Below are 12,559 nucleotides of genomic sequence, written 5' to 3'. Positions count from 1 at the left end.
AGTCCCATCTATTTATCTTTGCCTTCACTATTGTGGCGTTGGGTGCTCTGTCTTTAAAGATGTCGCTGAAGTGTATGTCTTGTAGTGTTTGACCCATCTTTGCTTCTAGGTATTTTATGCTTTCCGTTCTTATGTCTAGGTTCTTGTTACTTTTTTAACACATAGGTGTTAAAATATTGTTCAACCTTTCAGATGAAACAAAAGTTAAAGATCTCAGAGAAAGCTTTTAAAGAAACTGTAGGTATTAGTGCATTCATGTTTCTTGTTTCAAACTCTCTGGAGAACAGTGATTCTATATTTTGGAAAAAATGGAACATCATTTAAAAAATTTTTAAATAATACCTAAGAAAATACAAAAAGAAACTTAAATAATCCTATTTTACACTATGATGAAATACAATCAGGTAATTTCACTACAGTGAGTTCTGTTTGATGTGGCATTTAAATGACAGAAACAATCAGGTGGGAGTGTGAAAATGCAGGTTTTTAGGCCCCATCTTAGATCTAATAATCAGAATATCTTATGTGTGGTACTTAGCAGACTGTTTTTAAAAAACTCTCCAGGTGATTCTTCTACAGTTGTAAGTTTGGTAAACCCTGTTATGTATTCTAAAAAGCTGTATAAGTATACAGAAATAGTTTTATAAAAGCTGGATTATATTCTTTGTGTTATTTTTAATGATTTATTTTTGCTTGAATTTAAAAAAAAAGAACTTGAAAATGAAGGATTTTCTGAATATCAAATAAATGACTTTTCAGTGCAGGAGGTATGAATTAAAAATATATATATGAAGAACCAACAAATTGAACATGTTATTTTTTAAAAATTTGACATTTTAGTTTTCATAGTATTGTCTATTGATATCTCTAGAATAAAAGATGAGGGAATTAATACTGTTCCATTTTGTCCCATCTTCTGCTTTTCTTTATTTACTTATTTATTTTAATTATTTGTTTATTTATACATATAGAACTGGGGCACAGGTCAGAAGTGAGGGGGGTGAGAAAATTCACCAGAGACAGAGAAGGGAGCAGAACAGATAGATGTACTGAAATATGCTGCTGAGGGGAGCAGCGGGTGGGTCAGGAGAGGTCTCCCATACCATGTGGATCACCTCCCTGGCGGGGAATCAAACTCATGCTAAAGTCACTGTGATATTCCATAGTGCTGTGCTTTAAGCCCTTGTGCCACCAGGGAGGGCCAAGTTTTCATTGATTGTTTTTTGCTATTGTCAAGGTTTCAAACATTTATGTTCTATCTTAATTTGTTTATAAAGTTCTGCTTTTATATTTAGATATTGTTGTCTGCTTTTATATTTAGATATATATAGATATTCTATATGATAGCATCTCTGTTTCCTGAATTGACCAGTTTCTGGATTGATGGAATTTTAAAATGAGCTAATATTTTCAAGCTACTAATGCTATATTCCTGAATTCTTGCATACTGTATTACTTGAAAATATTTGTCACTTATGTTTATAGTTGAAGGGTATTTGGCTAGGTATAAAATTTCTTGGTTACAATCTCTTCTCCCTCAGAACTTTGCAAGTATTGTTCCAAGATCTCTTAGTATTTTTTTGATTGACTAGCTTTCCTTTTCCATGTTTTTTCTTATTTCATCTAGAAGGTTTTATGAGTTTTTTTTGTTTTGTGTTTCAATGCTTTTAGTCCTTTGAGAATTTTTGCCTGTTTTAATTCCTGAAAAATAGCTTATCAGGGGATGATATCCTTAGGGAACACTTTTATTAGAACTCTATGGTCATTATATTAGAGCATAAAGTGTAACTGGTAAAGTCTGATTTTTCTAGATGGTGATTTGCTTTTTCATGAAAACTGACTAAAATTTTTTTCTTTTAATCTTTGAATTTCAGTAATATAACCAAGATACATATATAGGTCATTCATAATCATTTTTCCTGACTCGCAAAATACTTCGTAATCTGTAGATTTAGTACTGTATTTAGGGGCATTTTCCTTAGTCATTATCAGAAGTTTCTGTCAAATTATTTGATCTTTGTGACGCCAATTTTCATATTTTTACTTTTCTTTTGCTCTCCATATTTTAATTATTTTGATTTGTCCTTTGTCTCTGCATTTATTTAATTACCTTAAGTCTTTTTTTTTCTGTTAGTAATCTGTTTCTATCAGTTTCCATTCCTGTCTTCATGTTTTAAATTAATTAATTGGTTAAGTAATGCTGTTGTATTGCCTTTAACCTTATTTGAGGATCGTAAACTACTCTTTCATATTATTCTGCTTTATCTTGCTTTTGAATTTATTATTAAGGTTTTGTTTGTTTTATGTTCTTTTTTATGATGAAGCCCAAGAAATTTGTTTTTTTGGATTCTTGGATTATGTTTATTTCTGGAATGGGTTCTAATCTAGTTGTATGCCCTATTTATTTCACTTTTTTCCCTTCCTGCCCATTATCTTTTTTTGTTTCATATGAGTTATGACATATATGCCTAGTTTTTTTTTTTTTTTATCATGTTAGTGCTTGATACTGGCAACTCAGAGAACATATATTGATAGTTACTCAGATGTATAGTTGGTGAAATCTTTTTAATATCCTACCTCTCTTACCTAAATTTGTTTTTGTTCTGAACCCTAGTTTGAAATCTGAGTATTGCTGGGAGCAACAAGGGGAAAGCAGAGACAAAATGGTGACTTAGAGAACCAAATGAGCAAAATATATTTTAGGCTCTGCTGTTGCATTTCATACCTGTTGACATCTTTGAGCTTCAGCTCTCTTACTTCATTTTGCTGTGAATTCTAGGAAAGGCACATTCTCTCGCCCCCAGTGTGTAGCTGGTTAGAAATTTTACCATTAAGCATTTTTTGTTGACTTTTCCCTATACTACTTACTCTACCCTCAGTTCTTGCCATTTTGAAAGCTATTTCTGATAAGGGGATTTTCTAAACTGTTTTCCAAAAAGCTCTTTTTGGGGGTAAGCACAGAATGAAGAACTTCCATAAGTCATGTAGAATTTTATTCCTTCCTTTGACTGTCATTTAAAAATTTGTGGCTGGAGGTTGTATATTTGATTACTGCTAATAAAATTTTGGCTTTAAAATTGTTGCTTTTTAGGTGTTGAAGAAAGGAAGGAGATTCTATAATCTAGATCCATTTATTAATCTTGGATATTTTGAGTTGGATAATTCTTTGTTGCAGGGACTATCTTACTGTGTTGTAGGATAATAGCATCCCTGATTTCTCCCCATTAGATGTTGATCGCATATCCCTGGTTGAAAAAACTTAAAATACCTCCAGACCTTGTGATATATTTCCTGGGTAGAAAAATCACCCTGGAAAAGAACCAGTGATTAACTTCATTTTCTTATCTCTACTTCTAGAGCATCCAAATTTTAAATGGTTCTTTTCTTGTATGGTTTATTGTTATACCAAAGACACACATCAGATTTAAAATAAAAACTATAATATATTCTTACAGTTCAACTTATTAATAGACAAAAGTTAATTGTAGTACTTAAAAGCTATTTATATGAATAGAAATCAGTGATATTAAAACCAAGAAAACAGCCTTATGTACAATATAAAAATTTTATATGATTTATTTAAAATAAATTTTAAAAGCCTCTTTAAATGACTTACTTTAGTTTGAACTGATGATATTCTCACTAGAATTACTTTTTTCCCCTCCTTTGTTAATTAAAGTCATGTTGTTAGCTAAGTAAGTGAGGCAAATTCTTATTGGCAATTCAGTTGTTTCCTGTTTATGAGACTGACACTCTCTAGTTCTAAGCTAAATAATTGTCATGGTAAAGTAATTTCCTTGAAAAGGACAGGCATTGATTCAGCCCCTGTTACTCACAAATCCTATTTCAGTCAAATTGGAAAACTATTAAGTTTTTGGGAAAAAATCAATAGGTATCAGGAAACCATTAGATCTTGTGGCCCTTGCTATATCTTGCATGAGTAATCACTGTAAACAGCTGACAGGTATTTCACTGTTGACACAGAGTGATGCTTGGAGGACCACATCTTGTCAGGGTTGGTGGACAGCTTCAGACATTGGAATGAGTTCTGTTATCCTTGTTTTTCCCTAATATTCATTCTTTTAGACAGCCCTGTCACTAACTGGACCTGTGATGGTTTGAAAAATCAAATACCTTTTTTTGCTGTCAGTTTTCTTTTTCTTGTGTTGTGGCATACTAATCAGGGTGTGTGGTTTGGTCCTAGCCAGTTTCTGTTAAGAACGAGTTCTTGTTTCTGATTTGGAAACTACTTTTACTCAGACCCAAATTTTATATCAGTATTAAACAGTGTAATGCCATAGAGAATAATTATACTTTTTGTTCTTTTTCTACTATAAAACCAGTAGACTTTTAAAAAAATTTAGAATTATTTAGAGATAATTTGGAATTATCTCTTTCATTTTGCTTTCCTTGAGAGCTATAATTCATTATTTGTGAGCCATATGATTATTAAGCAGAAAGAAAATAAAAGTCCTCTGTGTACACAACCATATCACCTACATTATTTGATTGTATCCGTTCGTAAATTATTATTAGTTTTGGCAGAAGCTAACTGTTGGGTTTGCACTGGATGAGTTGATCTGTTTGTTTATTTACTTATTTATTGAGAAAAAGCAGAGAAAGGAAGAAATGAGTATCAATAGTTACAGGTTCTGTCACTAATTCCATAAGAGGATTAAGAACTCATATTTAATTTATATATGTGTTTGCTACTTATTCCATTGAGACAACTTAGAACATGGATAGGATTTTGTTTTCAGTATGAAGGGATATTTTTCCTTTATGAATATTTTATATTTCAGGTGCTGTGGCTTCTATGTTTTGGGTTGATGCTGAATTAGGGATGGATATTTATCTTGATGGTAAGTTACAAAATGAATTTTCTTTGGTTTTCAAGTAAAATTTTATTTTTATGGTTAAGATCACTTTTGTTCATGTTATAATTCTTATTCCTTGTATATCTCTTAATATCTGTTTGATTTCATGATGAAATATTTGTTCCTATTGACCCTAGGACCCAAATAGTGATAGGGCTAGATGTCAAATCTTAGTACTAATTTAGTGCCTTAAGATTTTCCTTTTAAAATATGCGTATTTCTTATATCCTCAATTATTTGATTTTATGCACTTAATATATTATAGTTTTTATTTTAATTAGCCAGACAATATGAGGATCATATTTCTGTTTTCAGTTTCCTTGGAGAAAAGAATTAAGCACATCCCTCCACCTTTATTTACCTTAACACTTGCAGGCAATCTTATTTATAGACTTCACTTAGGATATGTTAAATACTTTCTTAGTTCAGCAACCAAGTTCCCTCCTTCTCCACCTCTTCCCTTTCTTTCAACCTGGTCTTTCATAAATTAAGGTATGAAATTTAAATCCATTTAGTTGAACTCCTTTATTTGGCACCCATAATGCTAAATTCCTTAGGCCTCATCAAATATTCTGCTGGTACTCTTTGAAAAAATTATTTAGCATATAAATTCAGAGATTGTGAAATGAAATAATCATTAGGAAGCTTAGGTACATGCTATGTAAAAACTTGTGTAAGTAGACTTGGTAAAAGATGTAAGATATTCTAAAATGTCAGATTTATTAAATAGTAATTTATATATTAAGAAAAGTCTCAATTTTGATTTTTGAAAATAAACAATAAATAACCCATGTCTTATGTAATGTATCACATTCTACTATATAATGATATTTGTCTTACCATATTTGGGATTGTAAGCTTTTTAAATATTTATTTATTAATATAATTTAAAGCTTTTATATTTCTCTAGTGCCTTGAAAATAGTGTTAAGCTTTCAGTACCTCCTAAATGTGTCTGTTTAATGGTGGAGTTGAACTTAATAGCAGCGCTGGCAAGAGAAAAAATAATATTTGTTTTACTAAGTATCATTTGTGAACTGAAATGGATTAGTTTCATTTTCATTCCCAAGTATAAGAGTGATTAAACAGCTTATTCCTTCCTAGGTATCATAACAGTAGTGGATTCAAAATATGGATTAAAAGTAAGTAGATAAATTGCTATGAGTTCTAAAAGCTGGGAATATGGATGTTGATTATATCATTTTCTCATTTATATTTGTTTGAAATTTTTATTAACAAAAACTTTTTTTTAAGTATCCTGAATAATAAATGTATGTTTATAAACATTGGAAGTATAATAGTTCTAATAAGATGGAGGCAAGGTTCAGTTTGGGTATGCGTAACTCCTCACTAGGTTGTACCCTAATATTGATAAGTTTTGTTTGTTAGAGGAAATTGACATTGATAAAGTATATGACAGCTTTTGTTGTTGTTAAACTATCAGACACAAACTAGAGGTACAGAGTTTTAAAAAATTGTTACTTTATCTTGTTTTTGAAGAAATCTAGATACATGCATAGCATTGGTGAAGCAGGGAAACCCCATTAAATGCATCCTTCTGTTTTTGTAATTACTAAGGTCCCTAAATGTACTTAGATGAACTTCAGCTTATAAAATACCTTTAGTAAGAGCTTTAAAAACATAATGCTACAGTGAAAAATAGTGTTTCTCAATTTTCTAAGTGAAATATTAGTAAAGGCAGAAGAGAATGAGATTATCCAATTACCCACTCTCTTAAGCATGTTTTTTTTCTTTTAAATCTTCAATGAAAGTATCTTCTTGGAATATATGGCAAGCTTGTCACATGGATACCAGTACCCCATAACTACCCTCAGTTCCCCTGGGGATAGAGCATCCTCATTTGAGAAGGTGGGAGATAACTCCATTTTAGACTATTAAATCCATTTTTTTTGATAGTTTGAAGAATCCAAGAAAAATCCCAATTATTACAATTTTATTCAGAAAAAAAATCCAGTGACTTCTGAAATCATGGCATTTCTATCAGAATGTTTCCAGAGATAGGGAAAAAGGTGAAATTTTTTATTCTGAATGTTTATTACAGGCGTGTTGAATTAATTGCCTATATAAATTTATTACTAAATGTGGGATATCAATGAGATAGATAACATTTCATTTGTTTTTGTTTTTAGAACAGATTTAAAGTGTCATACCAAAAGGCAAACTTTATGTATAAGTATAGAAATGAATTTATGTGTATGAGTGTGAAGATTAGTTAAATAGAATATGTTATTTGTATGATAGAAGCCAAAAAAAGACAAAGCAACATTCTGAATAATGCAAACGCTGTAAACGTTTAACCCCCCGACACCTTGATAAAACCTCTTCAATTATTAAATCAATATACCTGCACAAAAACTGACATACTGTCAGGATAATGGAAACTTTAGATTTTCTAAGTCAGATGCCAGATAAATAACTTTTCCTTTATATAAAGATTTGCCAACTTGTCTATTTCCTCTGGTTGCAAAGCTTGACCTCAGTAGCTGCTTGTGATTTGGAGAATTCTGAGGCAGTACAAGTAATGACACTTGGATAATGGGCAGCAATTTAAGGGTGTCATGCTTCACAGAGCCAGCCCATCACAAGTAAAGCTGAGAAATGGAAGTCTGTGGCCAGCCAGCCAAATTGAAACTGAAGTGGTAATTGATATCATGGGCTATCACTCTAATAGGATTGTCACCCATTGATCTGAAATATTCATTTTTTAATCATGGGCAAAGAATTGGACAACTTCAAATGACAGCTCTCTATTCTCAGGACTTGACACCCAGGCTACTGACGTTGTTCTTTTCAGTTCTACAAATGTGACAGCATTTAATGCAATAGAATCGATGAATGAAGTTACACAAAAAAGGTCAAGTGAGAGGTTTCTTTTTGGTTCTTCTGTTATATTGCACAGGCTGTGAAATAATTGAGTAAGGAAAGAGTTTGGCTTGAAAAGGCCAGAAAAATAAATAGACTGGCATTATGCAATACTTTCTTTTTAAGCTAAAATAGTGTAAGATCTATAACTTACCTACTGAAAAATAAATAGCTGTTGTTTTTAAATGACAGCAGGCATTTTGACACTAGATTTATTTTCATTTCAGTCAGCAACAGTGTTAATTGCTTTATTTTGGCACAGTTAGTTTTGTTTCTGTAGAAAGGACACCCTATATTTAATCTTTACTGAAGTTATATTTACAATGGTGTTATTTCTTGTGTTATGCTAAATTGGAGGGTTGAACCTTAACCTTCTGAATGTGTTGAATTAATTAGTACCATAGTTATTTTTCTCTTTTTTGATTTATAAGCAAAAGCCACAATCTCTAGATATACATGAGAAATCCTTTAGGGATGTGTGTGTATATAAATAATTTTGAAAAAAGTTCCACTGCTTTGTCTAAACAGGTAGAAAACAACATAAAACTTTTCAGAGCTCATCTTGATTTTGGTCTTTTTGCAAAGTTGGCTTAGGGAAACAAGGAGTTGCATAAGTAAATGCTGTACTGATGTCTGGAGAAAATATTAGTTGCATTTACTATTTCTTTATGCTTGTATAGCTTTACATGCGTGTAAAACAGGACATTTATCTCTTTTGCTATAATTACATATGGGTACTATAAATAGTTTTTACTTTGGGGAATTTTAACATTTTTTTTTAATAGCTGATATTTCCTGTATCTCTGTAGATGGTAAAATGTTAATCTACACCCAGCTAGCTTTGTGGAAGATTTTTAAGTAATGTGAGTTTCTTAACTCCTGTTTTTATTAGTTCGATGTAGGTATAGGAATGCAAAAAGAACTCTCTAGTTTTCTTGCCATGCATTTTTGCACCCCACCAACTCACAAGCAGATAATCTTGTGTAAATAAGATAATGTTGTGTAAATATTTACATAATACATATGTAAATAAGGCATCCCGAAGACCTACATTACAATTTTGAAAAATAATTACAATTTTTAAAAGAATCTCACTATTACAGGATCAATTAGATGTAGATGGCTTGCTACAAATATATCCTTGTTAAGTTGATGTACTCCTGAATAGAAGGGGAGTTGTTGCTGAATGCTGTGCAGAATTTTGCAAGTAACAACCTCCATGTATTTATTTTAGCAAATAGGGGGTGTTAAGAAAAGATCTATTTAACAAATGTTTGTTGAGCTTGGGTGCCAAAAACTATTCCAGGGACTGTATTAGCCTTATTTTTGTTAGGACATAACAATAGGATTTGTTTTAACTTCAGGCCAAGAGTAATTAGCGAAGGTAGTTAACTTGGTCTTTTGGCAAGAATGAGTTTTTGGTTTTTTTTTTAAAGACTTATTTATTTGTGCATACAGAGCTGGAGTACAGGCCAGAGGCTCAGGGGCGGTGAGAGGCTTCACCAGAGACAGAGTGGGGAGCAGAACAGGCAGATCAACGAAGTACACTGCTGAGGGGAGCAGCGGGTGGGTCAGGAGAGGTCTGCCACGCCATGTGATCACCTCCGGGCAGGCGGGAATCGAACTCATGCGGAAGTGGCTTTTAGCTTCTCAGTGCTGTACTTTAACCCGCTGCGCCACCAGGGAGGGCCAAGAATGAGTTTTGATATGATTTTCTCTAAGTATTGTGACTTCCATAATTTCAAAATGGATCTGCTATTGAATTATAGGATTGTTTCTAAGTGCAGATCAGTATATCATTACAATAGTTATTCCCCTAAAATAGAATTTTTTTAGTACAATTTTTTTCTACAGAATTAAATCAAGTTATTACCAATAAACTCTTAGGTTTCAAACCATCCAAATGTCATCATGATCTACCTTCACGTGAATTGTGAAAGTGATTTTGTGAAATTATCGTGAATATAATTCTTAGGTAATCTTGTGCTTATGTGATACCTTTGTGTAACCATGTATTCAGGCCTTATATAACAAAAAAGGATTATTTAACTCTCTATAAGACTTAAATATGTTTATTTTACTGCTATTGAGCACATTTCCAGTTTTTTAAAGATAACCCCAGACGGTCTCCCCTCAGCACTTTCTAGCACTGCAGCCTGAGTCCCACCCTGCCAGGGAGATGACCCACTTGGCTCCACATGCCTCTCCCCTATCTTGCCGACTGTTTTCCCTCAGCAGTATATTCCAGTAGATCTGCCTGTTCTGCTCCCCACTCTGCTCACCTCCTTCACCACCTGTGGCCTACACCTCAGCTCTTGTATGCATAAATAATTTTCAAAAATAAATAAAGATAGTCCTATATATAATAGGATGTCCTCTTACAATAAACTTTTTTAGATTTAGTTTTTCCTTTGTAAAATGAGGAAAATGGCCATTTCACACAGTTGTTACAGAAGACTAATATATGAGACAGTGTACATAAAAGACATAATAACTTGTGAAATTTGACTCACTGTACTAGTCTTTAAACCTTAGCAGGCTTTTAATTGTGAGAGGGGACATATGTTGAAGGTTAAGGTAATGAAGTCAAACATGATTTTTCAGAGATGAACTTTATGGCATCGTTGACTTCTTAGGGATATAAATATGGAAAAATAAAAAATAGTAACTGCTTCCAGAGAGATGCAAACCACTTCATAGACCCCTATTGTTGTTTTGGACTCATCTTGACTCTGGAGAGACCATATCACGTAAATGTGAACTTCTAAATGATAAATTATTTTTAGGCATGAATTAAGACTGTATCTCTCCCACACTTTAATTTTTTTGGAGAATATTATGGCCCAATACTGAGTTCACATGAAATGTGAATCTGGGGTGGGGAGTGGGGCATGTGGACAAGGAACAGAAGGAAGTATATTCAATTTTAAGAGTATACTCTCAGTACTGAAAGCTTTTTTTAATAAGTAATAGTGAATAGGACAAGGACAGTTTTATAAATAGAAAAAAATGTCTAAAATCTGAACTATAATGTTCTTTTTTTACAAATTTTGTTTTTCTTTAGCATTTAACAGAAGAAAAACCTGATGGCCTTATCAATGAAGCTACTAGGTATTCATATTTAAAGTATATGTTGATTACCTGCTAACTGGAAAGAGAAAATTAATATGAAAACCAAAAATGAAATGAAAAAATATAAAAATATTAGTAAGGAATGTTTTTTAAGTTTTGTCCTATGGGTAATTTGAATTATTGCTAGCTAACTATTTATAGTAGTCTAATATATAAAAATTTTATTTTAAACCATTTCTGAGAATTTAGCTACACATTCTTTGAAATAATTGGTTATACCTCCAGGTAATATAATTCTTGAATTAGGAACAGTCTAGTAGTTTAATCTATTTTACAAAGATAACATATATTTGTAGTGATAAGAAAGACATTTGTTCTTTTTTTAAAAAAATAATATAATAGTTTATTTTTACATCATTTTATGCCTTTTTCCATCTCAATTGTAATCCCTGTGGGCTTCCCATCACCCAATCACCTGTGTGCCATCACCATAGTCCAGTGCATTTCCTCCCCCCTACTGTTTTTGATCCCATCCCCCTGTCCACCCCATAAAATGTCTCTGGTATATAGCTTTATTGTTATTTTCTCTCCTGGTCCATTATACTCCTGCTATGAGTGAAACCATCCGGTATTTTTCCTTTTTTTTCGGCTTATTTCACTAAGCATGATCTTTTCCAGCTCCATCCATGTTGCTGCAAAAGGCATGGTTTTTTTTTTTTGGTTGCTGAGTAATATTCCATTAGAAAGACTTGTTCTTGATCCTGACATGTTTACTGAACCATAGTTTTCCAAAACTGTTTAATGTAGTTTCATATTAGATGAATTTATTCTTTGTCTTTCTTTGGCAGTTTTATCCAAGGTGACTTGTTTCTACCCATATTGAATATCTGAATTTGATGTATTTCTTTATAAACAATTTAATAAGTTGAAAATCATCCTCTTGATTGCTTCATTTTTGAGGTTTATTTTTGCAGCTCCAGAGAGGCAAAAGAAAGTACTTTGTAAATTTTTTTTGAATGAATAATGGAAAATCTGAATTTATATAGTGATGAATACAATTCATTTTTACTATATGAAGGATACTAAGTAGATTGGGAATAAGTCAAGTCACCATATAGAGTATAATATGTTCATAGCTGCAGTTTAATGTGAATGAGGTATTTCTATTTATTTTTAATTTCTTAACATTTCTCCTTTCACATTTGTTCTTTGCTAATTTAGGCAAGTTGCTTTGGCAGATATCATCATCATCAATAAGACAGACTTGGTTCCAGAAGAAGATTTAAACAAATTAAGAGCAAACATTAGGTACAAAATTATGTGTTCAGTACCTACAAATCCAAAGCTTACTAAAGTAGTAGTCCTTATCTTGTTTAATTTTTCATCCACTTTTGCTTTGCCTAGTTTATTAATTAAGCTTATCATAGTTGTATCTGTATAAGAAAAAACAGTATCTATAAGGTTCCATAGTATCCACAGCTTGAGGCATTCACTGGGGGGGTCTTGGAATATATACTTACAGCAGATGGGGACAGTTATACACAAAATATCTTTACATATAGATAATTAAGTTTCAAGGCTTATCTACTTCAAATAGTATCAGGAAATCACATATATTTGTTGCCTAATTGGTTGTCACATAAATAGTAATATGTAGTATTTCCTGTTTCTCACAGAATATAGTTAAAAGGTGATAAATGATAAGGTCTTCGCTCTCCATCCTTTTCC

The 12,559-nt window shown here is 32.1% G+C and overlaps 1 protein-coding gene across 1 annotated transcript in view; it reads left to right on the top strand.

The window, feature by feature from the left end:
- Window positions 1-12,559, top strand: part of LOC101633391 (putative COBW domain-containing protein 7) — a 33,579-nt gene that overhangs the window by 2,103 nt on the left and 18,917 nt on the right. The window contains exons 2-5 of the mRNA XM_012721668.1: window positions 4,803-4,862; window positions 5,981-6,018; window positions 10,824-10,870; window positions 12,053-12,139. Of these exons, the coding sequence (XP_012577122.1) occupies window positions 4,803-4,862; window positions 5,981-6,018; window positions 10,824-10,870; window positions 12,053-12,139 (232 nt within the window). The remainder of the gene's footprint in view (window positions 1-4,802; window positions 4,863-5,980; window positions 6,019-10,823; window positions 10,871-12,052; window positions 12,140-12,559) is intronic.

The sequence above is a fragment of the Condylura cristata genome, unplaced genomic scaffold (assembly GCF_000260355.1).
Source record: "Condylura cristata isolate star-nosed mole 26May11 unplaced genomic scaffold, ConCri1.0 scaffold00006, whole genome shotgun sequence".
In the NCBI taxonomy this organism is placed as follows: Eukaryota; Metazoa; Chordata; class Mammalia; order Eulipotyphla; family Talpidae; genus Condylura; species Condylura cristata.
This window is presented reverse-complemented; position numbering and strand designations above follow the sequence as displayed.